This window comes from Ambystoma mexicanum, chromosome 11, assembly GCF_040938575.1.
Source record: "Ambystoma mexicanum isolate Mex_15411 chromosome 11, UKY_AmexF1_1, whole genome shotgun sequence".
In the NCBI taxonomy this organism is placed as follows: domain Eukaryota; kingdom Metazoa; phylum Chordata; class Amphibia; order Caudata; family Ambystomatidae; genus Ambystoma; species Ambystoma mexicanum.
The window spans coordinates 206191169-206213521 of record NC_090934.1 but is presented as its reverse complement, the minus strand read 5'-3'; the positions used below and the strand labels follow the sequence as shown (position 1 = coordinate 206213521).

The window sequence follows — 22353 nt, the reverse complement described above, 5'->3', positions numbered from 1 at the left end:
GTAATTCGTTTTACCTCTGGCCATCCGGTTTCCACCACTAACCTATTGAAAGTGGCAATAAAGGTTAGTAGATCCTGGTTACCTTGTTGTAATGATAAAAGTTCGTTATCCAGGGCCTGTCCCTGTGAATGTCTGGCAAATAGTCTTTCCATGCTCAATTGAAAACCTTGAAAATCCCGAAGAAGAGGGTCATCCTGGTTAACTAATGGAATGGACCAATCCACTGCGCTGCTACCAAGATATGATAGTACAAAGGCTACTTTGGTTTGGTCGTTCGGAAAAGCTCCAGGTCTGCATAAAAAGTGCAAGCGGCATTGGTTCATAAACACGGCAAACTTTTTTGGGTCCCCAGCAAAACTTTTGGGTGGAGGTAAAGGAATGCTCCCTGGTAGAACCACTTGCACAGGATTGCTCGATGAAACAGGAGTTGGATTCCTCCTCCGAGTCCAGGTAATGGTGTTTGCCCAGCTTGGTTTTGCAGTAATTGTCTAGCAAGGTCATCAGTGCGCTCCTTTGACACAATCAGTTCCCTCCTGAGGGCATTAGTCTCTTGGCGCGCGGAGTGCACTTCTGTCCTAAGTTCCCCTAACAATAGGGCTAGTTGGTCGGTTTCTGAGGTTTCCATGATGCCCGGGTGGGGATTTGCAGATAGGCTTTGCGTTCTGTTACGCTTACCTGGCTCCCACAGGGGCGTCGGTCGGACCCGGACAGCTGCTGTCTCCACCCACGTGATGCTTAGTGCAGCGATGACTGGCTGGATCTGCCCTCCTAATCTTGTCTGCTTAACCCGTAGAAATATTCTCCTGCAAGTGGAGAGATGGATTTAGCCACTTGTGGATTCAAGTGATGGCACCCCAACAGTCCTCCCCAACTAATCACCTCCGAAATGCCCTCACAGCAATCTCACCTTATATTCTTGAAAGATGAGCTCTCCATCCTGCATGGATTTGCAGGGGCACGTCGATTCCAGTTACTTCACTGGTTTGAAGGCTCGGGAGAGTTCGAGAGTATTGTCTCTGAGGATCCTGGTGAGGACCAGTAAGTATTAAGTTCATATAGTTCAATATGTCCGATGTTCACTCTTGTTCCCCCCCTTCCTTTCTTGTCTTGCAGCTGGCTCGTGAAAAGATGCCCTTGTGGCAGCTGGTGGCGCTCAGGTAAGAGTCTGTATTACCCGGCGCTGTCCGGTAAATGTTGCATGAGGAAAACGTGTTGTTTTGTCTCTCTTTACAGATGCGGCACGTGAAAATATGGAGAGTCACAAAAGGATGCCTCCGGTGGTAAATCAGTTAAGTCTATGGTGGTAAGAATTATATTTGTTGGTTCCCTCGGCTCACCTTGTGGTTTTCTTTTGTCTAGGTGCCGAAGTTCGGTGAAGAAATGATGGAGGCAGCGCCGACCCGAAGGATGCTGTGAAGACTGGCGAGTATGGCGCGGCGCTGCAGCTGGAGGTGCGGCGCGTGCAGAAATGATGTTCTTTACAGGTCCAGAGACAAGATGGATCCAGAATCAGGTGTGGAATAGAAATAAGTTCGTTTTCTAACCTTGTCCCTTTCTTTCCTCTTTGTTTTAGGAGATCCGGATTCGAGGCGGGCGTGGCAGAAGACTGGATGCAGGCTGCAGGCACAGTGAGTGTTGCGCTGCTGGATGCAGAATAACGCAAAGCGTGTGTTGCTGGTCGGGCGTGGTTTAAATAGCCTCAAAAGTAGTCCCAGGTAAGAAGTCCCTAGAACCACACCCGAGTAAAAAAATACTCCCTGTAGAAAAATAGTCCCTTTCAGGCTTCATGTTGGATTGGAGTCATTTGCAGCATGGTCTGCCTGAGGTAAGTAATGACTATGAGCCTGGCGCCTTAGGCGCCAGGACTGATTCCTACTATGAGCCTGGCGCCTACGGCCCCAGGACTGAACCCAGATAGCCCATAGTCGGGGCTGCTGAGGTTTTACTAAATGTCTAGATGCCTGCTCCCGGGGCTGATGGGCTTTGTCCGGATGCCTGTGGGTAGGCATCATTACAGGCAGCAGGCCTGCCACCTTTCATAAGAATATATTCTGGGAAATGTCCAGATAGATGCTATTCACACACACCCAGATTTCACTCCTGCGGAGCACTGAGGCTTGTGTTTTGCTCTCTAACACCTTACAGCACACGTCAAGTCTCCAGCCCCCATATAACCAATAAAACTGTAAGAGACCCCCATACTTCTGGATGACACTCTTTGCCACACTCTTTAAAAGGCAGGGGTCCAGCTGTCGCTGTATGAGAAAACTAACCCCAGATAATTGAATTGACCATCTAGGTCTAGTCTTGTGTTGTTAATAACCAATTTAAAATTTGCCAAACAACATTCGCTTTTTCAAGATATAGTTTTAATTGGTGATTGGACAAGTATCCGTCTGCTTACCAAAGGCTCTGTTGAAGGACCATTAGCACCATATCGTCTGCATATAACCGAACACTGATTTTTGTGCCATTTAGAGGAGGAGGAAGGAGCCTGGTAGATAACCTGTGTGGAATAAAATCTGAGAGAAAAAGTGTGAAAAGTAGCAGCGCTAATGGACACCCCTAGTTCATGCCCTTGTTGGTAACTGAATAGGCCGTGTATTCACTGTGTTTTGTGCAATGGACTGCTGCTACTAATTGCATACAGCAGTTGGATTAGCTGGACGAAGCCGTCTGGGACACCGACTTTTTCCCACGACTTTGCTAAAACTCATTTTGTAGTAGAGCTTAGATTTATTTTTGTAGGTGCTCTCGTTTGTCCTGAGGCAACTTTTATTTGCGCAGTGGAAGGTTGTGAGGTGTTCCACTAGCTCTATGCAGTATCCCCTTGTGACTGTCTAGCACCTTCTTATCTGACGTTATCCTCTCATATGAGGGTGAAAGACAGGGTTCGAAATTGAGATTCGATGAGCAGGAGCTAAAACCAGCTCCTGGGTGTCAGGCATCACCCTGTACCGCATCTATCGCAGGGGAACCAGGAGCTACCAGAGATGCTCCTTTAACTTTTTGTCAATTTTGTATGAACCATTGTATTTAAACGTGTATTTGTTGCGTTCCAATTCTTCTTCATTAACATTCTCAAATACTCAAAGTTAATGTCACATGTACATGTGGGAAGGCACCAGTTGGCTCTAGGTGCCAAAAGTAGCTCCTGGCAGCTGTTGGTTTTAAGCTAACCAGGCTCTACTATGCTAGAACCAGGAGCTAAATGGCTCCCAGCTCCCCTCAGTTTCGTACCCTGAAAGATGTTATGAAACCCTTGCACAGGGGTGACATGGGAGGAGACCTGGATGCAGGAGTCATTGTTTAGAGGCAGAGGAGCCCCTTCGGAGGTTTGTCCCCTTCCCCTCGGTTTTCCTCTTAGGTGTTGGCATAGAGAGGGATGAATAGGTGAGATGCTGCTGATTGCCTGCATACCAGCTACTGCGGAGACTGTTGGAACTGGTTTGCTGGTTGCAGGTATGCATTTGGCCGAAAGGAATGGTGCTTAACCTGTGCTCCCCTAGTTTGAAAAGATTTCCCCCAACTTTTGTCGCAGGGCTTTTAGTGTATCGTGTTCTTTTTTGGCCTTGTTAAGTGTTGCATCCACTGCCCTACCAACAGCTATGTTTCCACTACAGGTGTGTCTGGTAGGGTTGCTCGAGTCTGACTTGAAGCTTAATGCTCCTGACCATGCATGACACTTTATATAAGTTGCCCCTGCAACCTGTCGCCCAGCGAGTATTTTTGATCAAGGCATTTGCAGTGTCCTTCCCCTCAGATTCTTTTTTTTCCAGAAGGCTGTATGAAGTTAGTTTGTGTTTTGCTTTTCTTGCAGTCCCGCTGTGCCCTATTGTACTTGACATAAGAACTGGCTGTGGTGACACCACGAATATGGATTGGGTGTGAATTTTCAGATTAATATTTTTACTCCACCTTAATCAACGGCTTTAGTGTAGACCGGTTTCGTTAATGAAGGGGTTATTCTCTTTTTAATTGCAGAAAGCAGCGGGATACCATATTTATCTCCTTCAGGATGTCCTGTATAAAACCTGCAATCTCATCTGGTTCCTCTGTAAATATACTGAAGCGTTCAGCTGTCCTCTATATAAGGTCAGAATGCTGAAAATTGTCCTCTGCTGGGGATGAAGTGACTTACGGGTCGACCTCATCTAGGGGAAGGCATTATATAGTGATCAGGGTCAATGTCCTGGCATTCCTGATGTTAGTCGGTATCAGCTTTGTCCTCACAAAACTCATGGTCAAAGAAAGGATCTTGGTGAATGTCCATTTGGACAGCTGTCTTGGTTATTTTTCTAGCCGTCAGTGTAGATGGTGATGTACGTTTGAAACTCCCATTCCCTGTTGTGTGCCTGTGTGCTCCCTGTTGTGTGCCTGTGTGCTCCGACCAATGTCAAGCTCTTGTCTTGTCCTTTGTTGGTGACGATCTCGCTCGACGCCACAGCTACTTCACATGTCTTTATGGCTTTTAGCAGCATTTCAATTGCCAGGGGACTTCTCCATAACCCAGCCTAAGGTTTAGCCATCAGAGCAGGGGATCTGTTGCAGTGATTTCTTTCGAAAGCACCACTTTGTTAGGCTGTTGAGTTTCGGATCCTACCCATGCACCTGAAACCCTGACCTTAGTTCCGGCGCTTGAACATTGGACTCTGCTGGTTCCGACTTTGCCTGTATGGTCCCTTGGGAGGCAACTGTTACACACATTTTGTGCGTCTCAACAGGGACATTCCGAACTACACCGTGGGCAGAATTTAAATGGTGTATTCCCCATGTGGGCCTCAGTGAATCGACGCTAGTCTAGTTTGAGTAATGTGAAAGAACAAAGACATTTTCTAAGCATGTGGCATGTAGTGTACTAAAAAGCAGATCTCTCTCCCCACCTACTGTATGGCTCATAGAGCCACATGTTGTGTCGAGTCTAGCTCTTTCGTCCAACTGTACTTCATTGTCGCAGTTTGTGACCCTGTCTGCAAGGGCATCAAATCTTCTCCCCAAATGAGCTTTGCTTCCAACCGATGGCGGGTGGGAATAAAAACGGGGGAAAAAAAACAGTATGTCGATATGTAAGGGATCATGGGTACCTGTACACGTAGGATAGGCATTATATTGACAGGCACACCTCATTCAATGCCCTATTTTACAACTTTGAAAAAGATAAATGTTATACTCTGAGGCAATGACTAGGTGAGACAATGCAAAGCATGTGAATCTAAGCAGATTCACAAACTCAAAAAATATATAGATTACACAATGGAGTTAGGTGCAGAGAAGTCAGAGACAGGGATGAGGAGTGTGAGGAGAACGAGTAAACAGTCACAGATCCAGATTGTACTAATAGCGAGGATTCTACATATTTTTACAGAGATGACTTGCAATAATTTGCGAGATCAAGGCTGCACTTCCCTTAATTCGTCACATTAAATAAGTAAGTTTAGTCTGTGGCGTTCCACCCAAATAATCAATATCTGGGATCTGCCCGTCAGGCAAATGCTTCTGAACCTTGCTTTTTCATGCGAACACCAGAAAGTCTAAGTCTTGCATGGCTCCCCTTAGAGAGATTAAAGAGCACTTTAGTATGGTTTTGGCTTGGTTGTAGTTGGATTGTAGGTAATTAAACTTATTTTAAGAGAAACGAGCCTGGGGGGGAACTGCCAATGTAGGTATATTAAGTGTGCGATGATGATACGAGACAGTGCAGTATACTCATCTGTGGTGTCAGTGTGGGTTCCTTCAAGTAGGGCTGGGTCCGCCCCACTTACACAAAGGTTTGCATGGTCTTGGGCACAGGTGGAAGTGTGGTTTGTCCCGTCTCATTTTTAGTATATCAAAGTGTGAAAGCTTTAAGGGGAGTATAGCTTTTTCCTCCCCATTAGTCACCTGGGTTGTTGAAATATTTAGCTTTCTTTTAACCCAACAACATTACGGTACACGGGTAGAATAGCTAAAGAATATTAGTCCACATTACAGCATCTGAGCCCCAGACAACAGTAGACAATTCCCAATATTATACGTCCTGTTCCTGAAATACTTTGTTCCGTGTCAGTGACTCTCCTCTACCATACAGTTCAAGTTATAATGGAAACAAAAGGCTTAGAAGCTTCCGATTTCAGTGGCTGGGGCCAGATGATTGCTGGATGGAAGGAAACGGCAGACATAGAAATAGGAGCATTTCACTCCATTGAGTGGTTCCTTGTACTTGTGTTCGTCACTGGAAAATGTGTGATGTCACCCAAAACAGAAGTGCCATCAGTCAATGGCCACCAAGCAGAACAGAAAATACTCACGTAGGGTTTCCTATAGCAATGCCTGTGATTAATTCAAAACCTTACAGCCATCGCTCTTCTGTGTCCCACAAGCAAGGGGAGCAGCAATTCACACGTTGACAGACAAGGAACATGCACTGGGAACAAACCACAAAAATGTGCAGACACTACACAATAAGTAAAGAGGTGGGATAATAGAAGTAGATACAAATAAGGTTTATTTTCAAAGGAAAAGGAAACAGCTGAAAGCATCCTTATTCTTTCATAGAAAACAGACATTAGATATTTAGTGGTTGCTGGAACATTGCAAACCGCACATTATAGCTGCTGCCCGTTTTCAGGCTGCAGTGCGCTGCTACATTTTCCTGAAAACATAGGTCTCAGCACATCCTTCAGTTACACAAAAGTAAACATATAGAGAGTCACCGCCTCTCATCACAAAAGGTTCAAGTATTGGAAACAAACTTTGGTTTCTAGCAACAGAAAATGTTACATTCGTCAGTCTCAATTATACAATCTTTATGCTGGTACATACTTTGATTTTGCACCATCGGAGATCCTGCTCCCCTCAACTAGGGCCTTCTTTGGCAGTCTTCTGGATCCAGAGAACACGAGTAAACCACACTTTGCAAAGAGGTCAGAGAGTGGCTTCCCTGAGATGCAGAAGGGGCATGTTTTTCACCCCTGTCTTGCAGAGCCTTTCCCTGGACCCTTTTACATTATAGAAACCCTTCCACAAAGTTTACACATCTCCCATTTAGGGTAACTCACTGGCCCAGAGTTGTGAAACTATTTCGAGCTTAAAAAGATCATCCTTGTAGAGGGCGGCCCAGTTCAGGCCTTTTAGGATTGTCGCTGTCCCGGCTTGGTACTCCGAAAGCTGGCATTCTACCCAGGTTCTTTATAAGAAAGTGTGTGCCTTTTACTTGCTCAACCAGTCTAGACAGAAAACGAAGCGCTGTAGATATGTGGCAGAATCCTTGAATTACAAAAACTGTTCCCCTGCTTGGCATGCCACCAACTCACTGATCAGCAGAAGAGTTGATCAGTCTGCAACTATCCTAGTTACTTTATTCATAGTCACATTGGTAGAACTACCGCTGTTGGTGGCAGATCCTGTTTAATCACTGAAACCTGAATTTGTGTCGATCGCAATAGGCCAGTATCAGTGAGTTTTGGAAAGTATTGATACAACCCGAATTTATTTGATGTGACCCGTTTAGTGGAACCTGTAGCTCTAGCTCGATGATAAAAGGTAAATCAGCGAGTTTTCATGAAGTTAAAAGAGAAATTCAATACAGATTTCCAGAATCAAAGGCAGTGAGGTGCTGCTTTTGCAGAGAACTGAATTTCATAATAGCCTTTACCCACAGTGACAAGCTGTGGGAGGCCACTGATTAGGGGATCATTGCTCCCTAGTGCAAGAACATATGGAGAGAAGAGAAAAAACATTTGTGATTCTTGGAAAAGTTAATGTGGAAGTGTGTTAATATCAGAACCGGAGGCCACAACACTGGAAGTTTAGCTGCCAGTTGTGCATCAAAATTCAACGTTATCTTGACAAATGTACAAAACTAAATGGGCCTACTCCGATCTCCAGGGCAGCAAAAGGGCGGTTTGGAGTTGCAGGGTGGCCATAACCAGAGAGCACATGCCACCCTCCTCCCCCCATGAGGTAGATTTGTACAGATTGCAGAGTAATTTACGCAGGCTTTATTGCCCTTTTGGAGCCACCAAAGACCAAGCAAGTGTCAGTGGTAGAGCGCAAAACAGGGAAGAAAGGAGGCGGATGCAACACTGAAGGGGCATTCCACATATAGCAGGTGTCACGATGTAAGCCACAGTGGCTACGAAGCAACCTTCACAGAGTACAGTTAAACTGTGCCTCACAATCTCTTGTCTTTATGCTCTGCCACAAAGGCTTGTGTTAAACCCTTCGCCAAGAAAATAAAAATATTCAGCTTCCCAGAGTAACAGCCCTCTCCTTGCACAGTGATTGCATTGCTGAAGAGGGTCACAGCACCATTGGAGGAAAGTCGGGATACATCTTCCTATGGGTAATTGGGAGAGGAGAGCAGAAAATCACAGCAGACAAGCCTTCCTTTCTTCCCTATCCAGACACTAAGTAGGTTAGTCAGCTTTCTGTCGTCCCTCAGGACCCCTTTTACTGTGATCACTCACAAAGGCAGAAAGGTAACACATTGGTTCACTCTTCACGCATAAGCATCTCAAAGGGACAGATGATGGAACCCAATGAACAATAGCCAATGGGAAATCAGATTGTTGAGAAGAGATTTGTATGAAATGTGATGCATTAGATAATGCAGAGCGAAAGCATTAGATTGCATGTGAAACAGTGGCAATCCTCTGGATCACAATGAACAGCCAGTAGAGAAGGACACTGAAGGGTAAGCACATTGTGGGCGGATCACAAGCAAACCACATTAGATTCTGCCTAGCACAAGTGAAGGTAGTATAGGAAAGATTTAAAAGCCTGTGTGTCCCACAAAAACACTGTGTTGACTCAATGTGGTCCATGGTAAAAATGTATTTGTACGAGGAGATTAAGATTTATCTATGAGGCAGTGCCACCATATAGTGTTGAGGATTTCCTGCTATAAAACATGAATGCGCCCCCCAAAGTCAAAATGTTTGCTCGAAGTTGCTGGCTTCCTTGGCGGCAGTTTTGAGGTCAATGATTGTGCCAATCAACAATGGCTTTGTGGGCTGAGTAAATGTAAACACTGATTTACGTTTCTGTATGAAGTGAACCCTCACTCCCTCCCAATGTCGCCTTGAGGTTTCAGAGTTCTGGCTTCAGCCAATTTTGATTGGCCATGACCTTGAGACAGCATAACCCTCCACCCGTTATCTGGCTGCAGCTGGCTAACTGATTTGGTCACAGGTGCAACTTCTCACATTTGACCACAATTAGTTTAAGGGTCATAGGAGGACAGTGGGACAGTGGAAAAGGGGTTCGGTGGGTGAAAAGGGTAAGTGAGCAAAGTGGGGAGGAATAGAAAATAATATAAGGGAGGGGCTGCTCCTCCCACCACCCTGCATGAAATAAACAGCAGGAAAATTTGGCAAGTTGTCCCATACAGCTAGATGTCCTGGATCCAGGAAAGCAGCTTTGTGGTTTATGGATGACGGCACAAAACTGGGGTTTATCATTCAAGGTCTGTTGTAACGTTTGTTCAGCAGCAATTAGGCGCACATAATTAGAGGTGCAGATTTTAGCAGTTTTGGAAACTTGTCCAATTTGCCCTGTTCCCATTTTTAGACTCACACCGAGTATTTTTCGGTTCCTGGGTGGTCATAATGGTTGTCAAGAACATCAATGTTAGCATCCCAATCCTGGTCTGCACTTGGAATGACCATTGCACTGTGTTCTCAGCTGGACCCAGAGCACCACTAGGATGAAGGCCACTGTGCAACTTGCTGCTTCCTCTAAAAATTCCCATTCAATCTAAAGGAATATGCAAAGCTACCCCTCCAACCCCCCTCACACACACTCACACACACACACACACCTCTCCCTCAACCCACATATAAATAACCCACCCTCCACCCACAGTCAGCAACACAAACTATGCATCCTAGACCGTACACATTTGCATCCAGTGCTAGACAGCGACCCATCATCTCTCTTGAGGGACCGCCCTCAGACTACTATTCCCTGAGATCATCCAGTAACCTGAGAATACATTGCAGGAAAGATTTCCCCTTGATTAAAATATATAAAAATACAAACATTGAATATTTATACTTAAAAAATATACAAAATGAAAAGCAGGCATTTGTACATGTTGCCCAGGAAAGACCTTGTGGCTTCAGCAGTATGACTCTCCCTGCTACTGTCGCTGGAAGTCCTCACATCAACAAATAAATTAATAGCACCAGAGTGGTCAAAGAGCTCAGTGGCCGCTGGAAGCAAAATCTCAGATAATTTTAAGAAGAACATAGTTAACACACACAATGCCTAGTGGCTGAAAACAGACAGTGTTAGGAAGGGCACCTTCACATCAGCTACTCAGCGGTTAGCTTAGAGATTAACAAATAAATTAAAAGATTTAGAATGGTCAACAAGCTTGAGGGCCAGTCTCGGAAGGGAAAATCTCAGATAACTACAATATATTAACAGGGACCACATGTGCTATTTTGAGAGAAAGACATTTTCAGTTAGTATGGAATGGAAGCAGAGGTCAGCACTACTACTAATGCAAATACCATAGTTGGGCCTTGCAAGAAAGAAAACAGATGATATTGGGAAGTATAGACCATTCTTGAGAAACTGGGGAGAGAAATCCAACCAATTAGTAAGTAAATCAGGGCCACCCATGGGCCTTTGAGGATAAACTTCAGCTGAATGGTTTTAAAAAGCTGAGGAGTGGGGCAGGTATCAGAGCCTACATGGAAAGGCCAAGATGTGGGCTACCAGAGAAAAACCACAGCTCGTTACGCAAAGACCAGGCCTTCACTGGCTTTTTGCAATCAAATCCAGAATCCATAGGCCTGCATGCAGATTCCAGGACTGTAGGGGAAGACAATGGCCTGTGGTCTGCACATCAGCCTGAGATAGAGGAAACCACAAAGGAGGAGACAGCAGCAGAAATCAATTCTGAATGTACCACAAGGTATATAGTGAATAAGATAGAAATCTCTTTAAAAATAAATAAAAACAATTCAAAGAACACAACAACACTGTCTATGGTCAATCATGGATGGCTTTGTGTCAGGGGTAAAGCTCTGGGTGGGCAGGGAGGGGAGAGAAGTATGTCTGCATGGAAGCTATAGGTAGACAAAGTAGGAGGGAATGTGGAAGTTGGGGTGTAAGAAACCTCTAGCAAACCTTTAACAATAACACAAAGTGCAGTGATGAGTGTGTTCAAGATAGTCTGCTCGATGGACATATAACATTATTTACAAATTGATCTCTGGGATGGAGTCCTTGGCAGGCAGAATGTGACCCCCTGTTGTATTGGTGCTTCATATGGAGCACAAATTCACTGAATCTTTTTCAAGACCCCTCACCTCCAATGACCAGTAATGCGGTTTAATACTGGAAGGAATGGGAATGTCACTCTGGAACCTATCTGGCTGCTGTCTTATTCGCCAAATTAAGCACCGATGATATCACAACAATCCCATACGCACATCTCCATTAGACATTCATCTTTCCAGCCCCGTCCATATAAGAACACCTTACTCAAACGATATGGGTTACAGGCTTTCCCCGTTGTCTACAGGAGAATGTCGAATTGTTGTGAGGAGAGCTCTCATTTGTCAGTCACCAGCCATGAAATACCACCAATAGAATCCTAGGTCTGATGTTACTTAGACTTCGGGAAGGATTCTATTGGTAACGCATGGACTGCCTCCTTCGAAAGAATCATTGATTAAACTTTCCCATGTTATGTCTTCACAGAGTTCAACAGGGTTGGCTGAAGCTGGCAGATTTTCAAAGACTCTGATCTCGCCCGTTTTCTGGTACCAGCTGCTGCTCTACCCACAAAGCCATGATAATCACACAAACTTCAAATCTGTCAATACAGCAGGAGACATCAGGATATTATGATGAACTGTCATGGTTGTGCCGTCTTAAAGGCTCGGGATGCATGGAGATACAGTATAAAAGAGTTGCAACATAGATGGCAGAAGAGCTTGGTAACAATGAAAACCTCAGGCATCCTGGTTTAGCACCTGAACACAAGGTCACCATTTTAAACACACATCCACTTCCAGCCGCGAGCTCATTCCACAGTTTGATGGTGGACATGCGCCTTTAGCCATATAACCCCAACCGCTCTTAGTTATGCATGTTGATACTCTCACCTCAGATATTGCACAGCTAATCGGACAGCTGGTTGTCAGCTGCCAAATGTTCTTATAATGCTTCTAGTGATTTGCACATTGCAGAAGCACAGTTGCTGTATTAGCTTTGTCATATCTGAGGCAGACTGCTGCTGCATCTGGTGGACATGGTAAAGGTTAAGAGGTCTTGCAAGCAGGGGTTTCAGTGGACGGAGATCCAGAAAGATACACGGTCATAAGGATTAGAGAGTGACATCTGTACAGAGTTGAAGAGTGGGTCCCTTCAGCCATGCATGTTGTGAAGGAGCATATGCCATTCCAAATATTAAAAGCCCATTCCTTCTTGCATTATTCGCCTTTCTTTGGATGGTCCAAAGCAGTCCCATCATGCAGATCTTCCTCTTTCTGGGGTGAGATCTGGGTCCCATGAGGGCTAGGTGAGAGTGGGGCCTTGCTTGGGCAGTGGGCCACCATGTGACTGATGCTTTGGCAGAAGTGACACTTCTTGGGCTGTGGAGGGAGCTTGCATTCTTTGGCGTGATGGTCGAGTCCCCCACAGTTGTAACACCTAGAAAGACAGATGAAGAAAGAATATGCACCATAAATCAAAAATAATCCTTGTATTGCAAGACATTAGATGCACTACTGTCATAATAATCTACTACCACTGCTTGGGTCACTGTCGCCAACTGTACTTTCGTCTCCTGCAGCATGTGCCACTAGAGAAGCCATTAAAACACATTTCAGTAGATCTTTTAAAAACTTAATTCTAAAGAGGCATCAACACCGCAGACTAGGCCACTGCTCCGATTCCCTTCCAATACACAGTACAGGCTACTAATATGTAACTAGTTCTGCAGTTTGATACATTTCATAGCCTAGACTTTGTATATTCTGCCAAATTATGGTAATCTGGAGCAGCCATTTCAAATTTTGTAAACAGCCTATGAGCATTATCAATAGGAATGGCCATAATCAGAGCTTTAGGGTGCCAACAGGTATTGCCAAGTCCTCTTCATTTTGAAGCCATAAGAGCCACGCTTGGAGGAGGAGAACTCTTGCACCAACCACCATATCTTCTTGAGATTTGGTGGGATACATGAAGCCTATAAACCTGTTAAGCCAGTGTTGTATGTAAATAACTCTCTGCAGCCTCGATCTGCCTACATATTCGAGCCCTTGCAATTAGTAAGCAAATATTATAGCGATTCAATTAAGTGGGCAACCAGTGAAGGGAGATTTTTCTTACAGGCTAATTAATGCACCCTGATCCAGATTAGCATCCATACACGCCAGAATATGGACATGAACGCTTAGGGTTGTGTTCGTTGCAGGTTTGACTTCTGAAATGTCCCTTGGAAACCCTGGTGCATGCAAAGGTTTAAGGTTATCCTGTAGGGATTCAAAGCAAACTCAGGGTGCACGGAGAGTCCTTGAATGTTAAATCCACCAGGAAGCCAAAAAACCAGGACTACAGCCTTTCATCTGCTGGGCACTCTCGAGGCCAACCTGACACACAAGGACTGAGCTGGTGCAATTTATACTAATGTTTTGTTTAGTTTAGTTTATTATTTGTATAGCGCCGCCTGGCCCTGGGGTATCCAGGCGCTTGGCAAGGTTACATAGTTAATGCAGTGAGGTAAACATAGTTAAGAGCAATAATCAATACAATACGGAAGGGTTAATACAAAGCAGCGCATGTTCAGGTCGTAGAGATCTATGTACAGTGGGTGAAAGACTAGGAAATTATCCTGGAGGGTCAATATGTACAGTGAGTGGGACATGAATACTCCTAGTTGCCTATTGAGTATAGCTGTTGTCCTTCATTGGCAAGAAGCCATGCTTTGACTCCTCTTCTGAAGTGGTAGAAGGAGGGTTCAGCTCTGAGTGTGGTGGGGAGGGAGTTCCAAAGCTTAGATGCAAGTACAGTGAAGCTGGTGCCACCTGCTTTTTGTAGCTTGAACCTAGGAATGATTAAGGTTTGTGTTGAGACTGATCTGGTTGGGCGGGATGGAATGTGGAACGAGAAGTTGTCCGATAGGTATCTGGGTGCTTGGTTGTGTAGACACTTGTGTCTAAGGGAGAGCGTTTTGTAATCGATTCTTTGAGGTATGGATAACCATTGATTAGAGCGTCTGATGTTTGATATGTGGTCATACTTGGGGAGGTTCAGTGCTGATCTAAGTGCATTGTTTTGGATCATTTGAAGTTTGTTGATGTTCTTGTTGCAACCAAACGTGAACAACCAAAAGCCCTGCTGAGAATAAGCACTGAAGTAATGAGAATACAAACTCAGGTCAGTAAACCAGAGACACATTGTATGTTGAACCATGATGAATAGGTTTACCTTGTATTTGTAAAACAAGCTAAGTGAGCAGATAAAAAGTACCGAACATACAGTATTGGTAATATGAGCAGATTAGAAGTATCGGTACACAGTGATAAAAATAAATGCATACAAGTCCTAACAGGGGAGTAAACCAGGCAACGCCAAGGTGTTGAAAATAAATATGGGTTTCAAAGAAAATACACATAAGTATTGGGAGGAGAAACGACCGGGCAAAGCCAACTATATAATAAGTAGTGAGAGAGACTATATACAAGACCTGGCAGGAGAGTACACCAAGTATAGTCCAGTATTTGTGATAAACTGCTGTAGAAAGTTTCATTTTAGAATGTGAAGCTCAGAATAGGATGTTGGACACAGGAAAGGAAATATTCTTACTTTTGGACACCTTGATAAAGGACAGACTCATTCATTTTGGGTGAGGTATGTAAACACCACCGAGATTAGTGCTACTAGGGCGTTTGCCACCCCTCTTAATTTAACAAAAGTTTGTAACCAAAACAATGAGTCCTCTGTGTCCGCGTCTCATTCCTGGATCCTCGTGCAACAAGACTTTATGCTACCTTTCACAAAACCCAAGACAAGCTTGCCATTGAGTAGATAGGGAAGGCGGAGCTATGAAGAGGATCACTTCCACAATCATAAAGATAAAAGAGGCACAGCTAAGAGATATACCTCTTTCGCCTTTTGTGGTAATGTGGGCAGAGGGATAGATATGCTCTTGCAAGGGGTGTGAATGTGATTCAGTAGCAACCCAAACAGCAAGGCATAACAGTCCAAAATAAATGGAATGTTCAATCAAGTTTCTTTATAACTAGATCTACTTGAATAAAACACATGTGCAAAATAACCAAATAGAAAAACTACACAATACCCACCCCTGAGGAAAAAACGGAGAATAAGCTAGGATATTACAATTCAGCACTCTGAGTAATGAATAAAGGGTGTAAGGCAAATACAGACCACAATGCTCTTTAAAAAGGATAGGTTTCTAGGATGCAAAAGGGATTTTGTGACCCAACAAGTCTGTAGGGACCAAAACTGGACCAAGGGGGCAATTAATAGTCAATATTACCCATGTGCAGTTCATGGCAGTTGCCGAACCAGACTTTTGGCACTGTGTGAGCGATTTGAAGACCAGGGGAATGCAAAAGGCAGCACTGGAGGGTCCGGGTGGGACAAATGTTTTAAACTGGTCTTGGAAAACATCTGCAAGTAATTCATTGGTGAACACACTAGTATCCAAGCTGTCTTGGCTCTCGGGGGTGCTGGGAGTACCAATCCGAGGCCTCAGAGGCAAGAGGAGTCCTTTTCTCCTGCTCCCAAACCTGGCTGGCACACATCCGCATGGATCCATCAACACAGAGGTTCTGGGTACCGCTATGACTAGCCAAGAGCAGGTGCTTGTTCTAGCAGCTGTTCGCCCTTACTGGTCCCTGTGGGGTGGTTAGGAGACAGAGCTTCCCGCTGCCTTGATGCTCTGTCTTCAACTCACTGGTGGAGGAGTTTGGAAAGTTGAACTCTCCCAATAGAGGTCCGATTAAAATCTTCTTGAAAGGTTGGGCGTCCAAGAGATGATTCAAAGAAATGGTGGGAGAGCCCTTTTAAAGGCAAAAGCCTGCAGATGATTGGACTGAAGCTAGCCGGCTTTAGTGGTCCAATTACATCCCTGTTCTTGAAAGAAATGGGCTTTGCTCTTCTGGCATTACTCTCGAAATGCTTTGCTCTAGAGTAAGCCGAGGGGACAAGAAGGAGCAAGGAAGAGGCATAGAGAAACCAGATGGTGGAGTCTTCCTGCACTGTACAGAGCCCTCTGGTCTACTCCAACCCTTCCCCTTTGGCTTCCCTTTAGAAATGCAGCACCCTAGTGTGAAACTACTCCCTTTGAATGGTGTGCTTCTTTGATGCCTAGGTCCAGGACACACTGTAATCACTTGACCAGGCCTTCCCATCTTTAGTGGACCTCCCAGGGCATCCTCGCCCAGGCAGCCAGCTGAGGGCCACAACAAAGGGCAGCGCTCTTCTGGGCAGCTCCCATTTCCCGTTTGCCCCTGTTCAGCTGTGGACACCTGACAGAACACCCTACAACTACAACTCAGGTAAGGTGTATGGAGCACAGCCATTACTGTGCTCTGGTAAAACCCAGCCGCTTTTATTCCTATTTGTACACTACTAACAGCTGCCGAAAACTTAGTGTCCATTCCTCTGGGGCGCTCCTTGGGTAGCCATTGTTGCACTTAGATGATTCCTGGGGTGGGCAGTGTATTGCACCCGTGTACATTTTGGGAGTGGAAGTTGTGCTGCACTCTGATGAGTTCTGGGCGTAAGCAATGTTTTGCACTTGTGAAAATAAGCCATGCATCACATTTTAGAAAGAATTGTGAAGATTATCCATGCATCATATTAGCGGTTTAATCATGCTTCACTCAGAAGCACACGTTGTACCGGGTCATTTTTCCTGCACACAGAGGGGCTTGTGGAAGCAGCTAATGTATTACACTTAGAGGAATTTGTAGGAGTGGCTTTTGTTTTCAGCTTGGAGAGGTTATGGGTGTAGCCACTATATTGCACTTGGAAGAATTGGAGGGTACCATTGTGATTCAGCCAGATGAGCTCCGAGGACATACTTTTTTATTTTTTATTTTTATATATTTTTTAAACACTCTTTATTGGTATTTCAGCATACATCAAGCCACTCCTGAAAAACACAAGTGGTGACGTAGATGACCTTTCCGACTACAGGCCGATCTCTAACATCCCCTACCCAGCAAAACTTCTAGAAACCTACGTATATAAACTAACCCAAGAACACGTAGAAAAACACCACCTGCTGGACCAAGCTCAAGTCGGTTTCAGACCAGCAAGAGGAACTGAAACCGCTCTACTATCTGGGACGACCTCAAAACTAACGCAGACTCAAACACTACCTCAGCCCTTATTCTGCTCGACCTCTCCGCAGCCTTTGACACGGTTAGCCACGACACCCTGACCAAAAGACTAGAAGACATGGGCATAACAGACAGCACTACGCTGGACCAAATCATTCCTAGCAGACAGAACAGAAACCGTATGGATCAAACCTTTCAACTCCACTCCACAAGTTAACGACTGTGGAGTGCCACAAGGATCCTCACTATCTCCATTATACTTCAACATCTTTCAGACTCCGGTCATAAGAATCTTCAAAAAATACAACATTACATGTTACAACTATGCAGATGACACACAAATAATCTACAAACTCAAAGACACTGATGCCGACCATTCAATCCTAATCGACTGTCTTAAAGAAGTCTTCAACTGGATGGATGCCAACAACCTGAAAATCAACCCACGAAAGACAGAAATCATGATATCATGATCATATCCAAAGACCAAGAGAACAAAACCACCATCCCATGGCCTACGGAAGTGGGAAACGCACCGACTCCATTGAAGGTAGTAAAAGATCTGGGAGTCCTAATGGACAACACCCTAACCCTAGAACCACAAATAAATACAACAGTGAATGCTTTTTCCTCCTCCACACGACAAGATGAATTCTACCTTCCCTCTCCTTCACGCACAAAACACTCACTATCGTCACTCTAATCATGTCAAAAATCGACTATGCAAACAGCCTCTACCTCGGAATACCAGAATACCTCCTGAAGAAACTGCAACGGATTCAAAATGCAGCAGCAAGACTACTCCTCAAACTATCCAGAAGAGACCACATCACTGCAGCCCTAAAACCAGTACAATGGCTCCCAGTAAAACATTGCATCACCTTCACAACAATGTGCATAAAGTACAGGGCAATCAGCGGACAAGGAGCAGAATTCCTACAAAAGAAAATAACTGTCTACAAACCAATGAGACCCCTCCGATCAAGCAACGAAATCCGCCTGGAACTCAAACCATACCTCAAGAAAAAACATGGAGGCACCTCCTTCTACCACCTAGCCGCAAAAACCTGGAACAACATCCCAAAAGAAATAAACACTGAAGATCACCTAAAATTCAGGAAATCACTAAAAACCTGGATCTTCAACACCACAGATTAAAAAATGAAAACCGAAACAGGAAAAAGGATGACTAAACTGGAAAGGACACGGACAACCCCGAACCGACAGGGAAGCTCCAGCGGCACCTGGACGGGTGACACCGGATAGACTGGAACACCAGTGACACACACAGAGACTGAGTCAACTACCCCAGCCAACCCCACCAACACTTTCTGCCCGCCCATTAGCTACCGCCAGGTACCTCAATGTTGTGGAATTGTTGAGATATTGGCAATCACCACACTACCTGAGATGTTGACATCGGCAGGTGCACTGGCCACGGGAGTATGAAGGGGGGGCTATGAGAGAGCATGATAGAGGTGGGGGCGAGAGGACTAAGGAACCTTGTATGCCAACCGGACCCAGATCAGGAAAGAGGCGCATCAGGGGAGACTACGCAAGCAGCGCGCCTCAATTCAGGACAGTGATGCAAACTAACCAACCCCACTAACAATTTCCCTTTCTGCATACACCTCTCAAATTCCAAACCAAACAACCAAAACCTACAGCACAACAAACTGCACAAACTTCACTACATTGCAACAACAAAACAAAAAACACACAGACTCGCACAACAGGACACGAGGACTACCGGCCGCAAACACCCCAGGCCCAGCCAACAGACCCACCGGGCTGAGGATGCCAACAGCACATCACTGCTCTCTTGCACTTTTCCTGCTTCCTCCCACTAACTCAACCCCCCACCCCCTCCTCTTTCAGAGCCGCCAGGGGACCACTCCGGTGGTGATAGTGTGCGGTACAAATGTCCTTTAACATTAACATAATAGTCCCACAAATCCCCCCCTTACTCTCCCTAATCCTCCAAATGTCAATCCCTCCACACTCATTAGCGAAATGTAACCAAGCAATACAACCAATTCCCACTCCCCGCCCTGCCAACCCTCCCTCCCCCCCTCCCAATGTCCCATCGGATGCCTTCTTTCTCCATTGGTCAGAGCACTCCAACTTTTAGTGTCCACTGTTCGGTGAGATTTGGGCCGATCCACCTTCCACCCACACCTCCATGCTCCCCCCCCTCCCTCGTGACTCGTTCATGTCCTCCCCTGCAAGTCATTGTCCTTTGCCAGATCATTTAGCAGTTGGGACCAATGGACCGTCACCTCCCCCCTGTCCTCCCCCACCTCCATATTCTACAGCACCGTTAACTCCGCAAATCCCCACCTCCGCACATCCTTCTGCCATAACTTGATTGCCGGACCCTGGGGTGATTTGCACGCCGTCGCCATTCGGCGCTTTGCCAATATGAGCAAAAACTGGCCCATTCTGTTCCGTAGCTTGTTACGCCCCCCCCCCCCCCCCAGTAGTTTCCCCCACAGACAGACCTCCGGATGCCGTTCCAGGTTGGTTCCCAGTAACTCATTCACTCCCTTAAGCACCTCGTCCCAATATTCTATTATTACTCCACATTCCCACACCATGTGCCAAAACCCTGCCTCCGACCCACACCTGGGACATTCGCCCGACCGATCGCCATTCATCGCCCTGAGTCCCAATGGAGTGACATATACCCTATACAAAATGTTAAATTGGACCAACTGGAAGCGGGCATTCCTCGATGACTTCCGGACCAAGTCCCAGATCTGCTCCCATTCCTCACCCGATATCGAGCGCCCCATATCCACATCCCACTTCTCCTTGACCTTCAACTCCCCCTCAGCCGTCCCCTCTCCAAGAGCCCTATATATCTGCGAGATGCGCGCCCTACCCCCCTTGTTTGATCAAGTAGTACTCGAAGCACCGGGCATGGTTCCGGCTCCTCAGGAATTCCCTCCCATAACTCCACCATCCTCCGAACCACTGAACCATATGCCAGAAAAACTCCCTGTGGCAGGTCAAACTTGTCGCACCACTCCCTGCAGGTAAGGAGCTTCCCACCCTCAAAAAGATCCCCCACCTTTTCACATCCCTTCTCCCATAGTCTCCCTATCCCCACCCTCCCAATTGCCTGACAGTTTCTGGTCGGCCCCCCATGGGAGACTACTCTCATAATGGCCCCTAACCCCCTTACCGCCTGCATATTTCCTCCATGTCTCCCTCACCGCATCAAAGATCACTGATGTCCCAGTGTCGCCCAACGGGTGCCACAGGAGCTCCACCGGCCTACGACCCGGCTGCAAGGGCCCTACTAATGTCTCAAGGAATTCTGCCTCCAGTTGATCCCACACCAGTACCGACTGTAATTGTGCCGCCACAAAGTACTTTTCATAGTCGGGAGGCCCAGACCCCCTCCCTCCGTAGTTCTTCGCAAAGTTTGTAAGGACACCCTCTCCCTCCCCGCACCCGACAGCAATTCCCTAATCTTAACATCCAGCATTTTAAAAAACACTTTCTTTGGCACATATGGTATATTCGTGAAAAATTAGAGCAACCGCGGTAGGATCACCATTTTACATAACGCCACCCTACCCATCAGTGAAAGGGGTAAGACCTGCCAGAACTGGATGGAGTCGCCCATTTTGGATAATGCCCTCCCTGTATTATGCACAAACGTGTCCACCACCACATGAACCCCCCCACCCACCAACCCCCCCCAACCACCCAGATAAGAACACCCCTCGCCTGGGTTGAGTACGTCGTGCCACGTACCTGTCCTCCCCACAACTTCTCCAGCCTCCCCAATACCTCTGCGTTTGTATGTGTCTCCTGTAACAGGGCCACTTGTATCCCTTGCCTTTTCAGATACTCCCCCCCCACCCTCTTCTGATAGTTTCCCAGCCCCCAGACATTCCATGTCCCAATTTTTAAACTTCCTGACTTACTCATTCGATATATTGAAACTTTCTCTCGCGTCAGCCCTTCTCCCGTTTATCCGTCACCATCCCCCCCATCACTTTTTACTACTGTGTCAATTCTCACTCCCACTTGTCTTATCCAACTCCCCCCCCCCCCCACACACCAAACCCCAACTTGGTGCCATCATCCCAGACCCTCCCCCCTCCCCTCGTCCCTCACCTGTTCCCCCACCCCTCTCCTCCATCCCCCTTCCCCCTCCTCCACCATGACAGCAGACCCACTGAACTACTCTGCCCCCCCCCCTTAATCCTCTTCCCTTGGGGTCGGTAGTCAGTAGCATTATTTAAATTAAGGGTTTCACCATCTGACCCATGCAGCCCCACCCACATCTTCCCCCCCTTCTCCTGTATCTCCCCATTCCCAGAAAACCAATTTCTGCCGGGGTCTCCTTCATCAGTTTCCTGCTGGGCATTTCCCACACTCATCCGCCTCCCGAGCCGCTTTATGCTGCCTCGTGTCCAACCAGTCCCATACCTCTCTCGGACAGGTGAAAAACCACGATTACCCCTCCCACCCCCGACAACACTTTCAACTTCGCTGGGAAAAACATCATATATTTTAGATTAAGTTCCCGCAGACGGCTCCTCGCCACGTCGTAGGATCTCCTCGGACGCTGCACCTCAAGCATGAAGTCCAGGAAGATCCTCAACTTTGCATTTCCGATCGCATAATTACCCTCCCTGCGAGCATCCTGCAAAATGGCATCCCGGTCTCGGAAGTTCATGATTTTGGCCACCAGCACTCTCAGCGGGGCACCCGGCGGCGGAGGTCTTCCCGGGACCCTATGTGCCCTCTCCACAGTGAAGAGGTTGGACAGGCCGTTGATCCCCAGGACTTTTAGGATCAGGTTTTCCACAAAAAGCTCTGCACTAGGGCCCTCCTCTCTCTCCAGATGGATGTTACAGCGCCTGGAGCGTCCCTCAGCATCCTCAGCTCTAACTTCCAGTGTTCGAGTTGCACCTACCAGGCCCGCCACCTGATTCTTTAACTTTTGGACATCATCCTCCACCGTACTGACCCTTTGCTCCACCTCCGTAACTCTCACACACTTTGCGGAGGTCCTCAC

At 46.3% G+C, this 22353-nt stretch overlaps 1 protein-coding gene across 2 annotated transcripts in view; it reads right to left on the bottom strand.

The window, feature by feature from the left end:
• Positions 1–6467: 6467 nt before the first annotated feature.
• Positions 6468–22353, bottom strand: part of LIN28A (lin-28 homolog A) — a 199261-nt gene continuing 183375 nt past the window's right edge. Inside the window, exon 4 of one of the 2 annotated variants that reach the window (XM_069622855.1) lies at positions 6468–12648. In XM_069622855.1, the coding sequence (XP_069478956.1) occupies positions 12429–12648 (220 nt within the window). In that variant the 3' untranslated portion in view covers positions 6468–12428. The remainder of the gene's footprint in view (positions 12649–22353) is intronic. The other variant, XM_069622856.1, reaches the window with a different exon arrangement.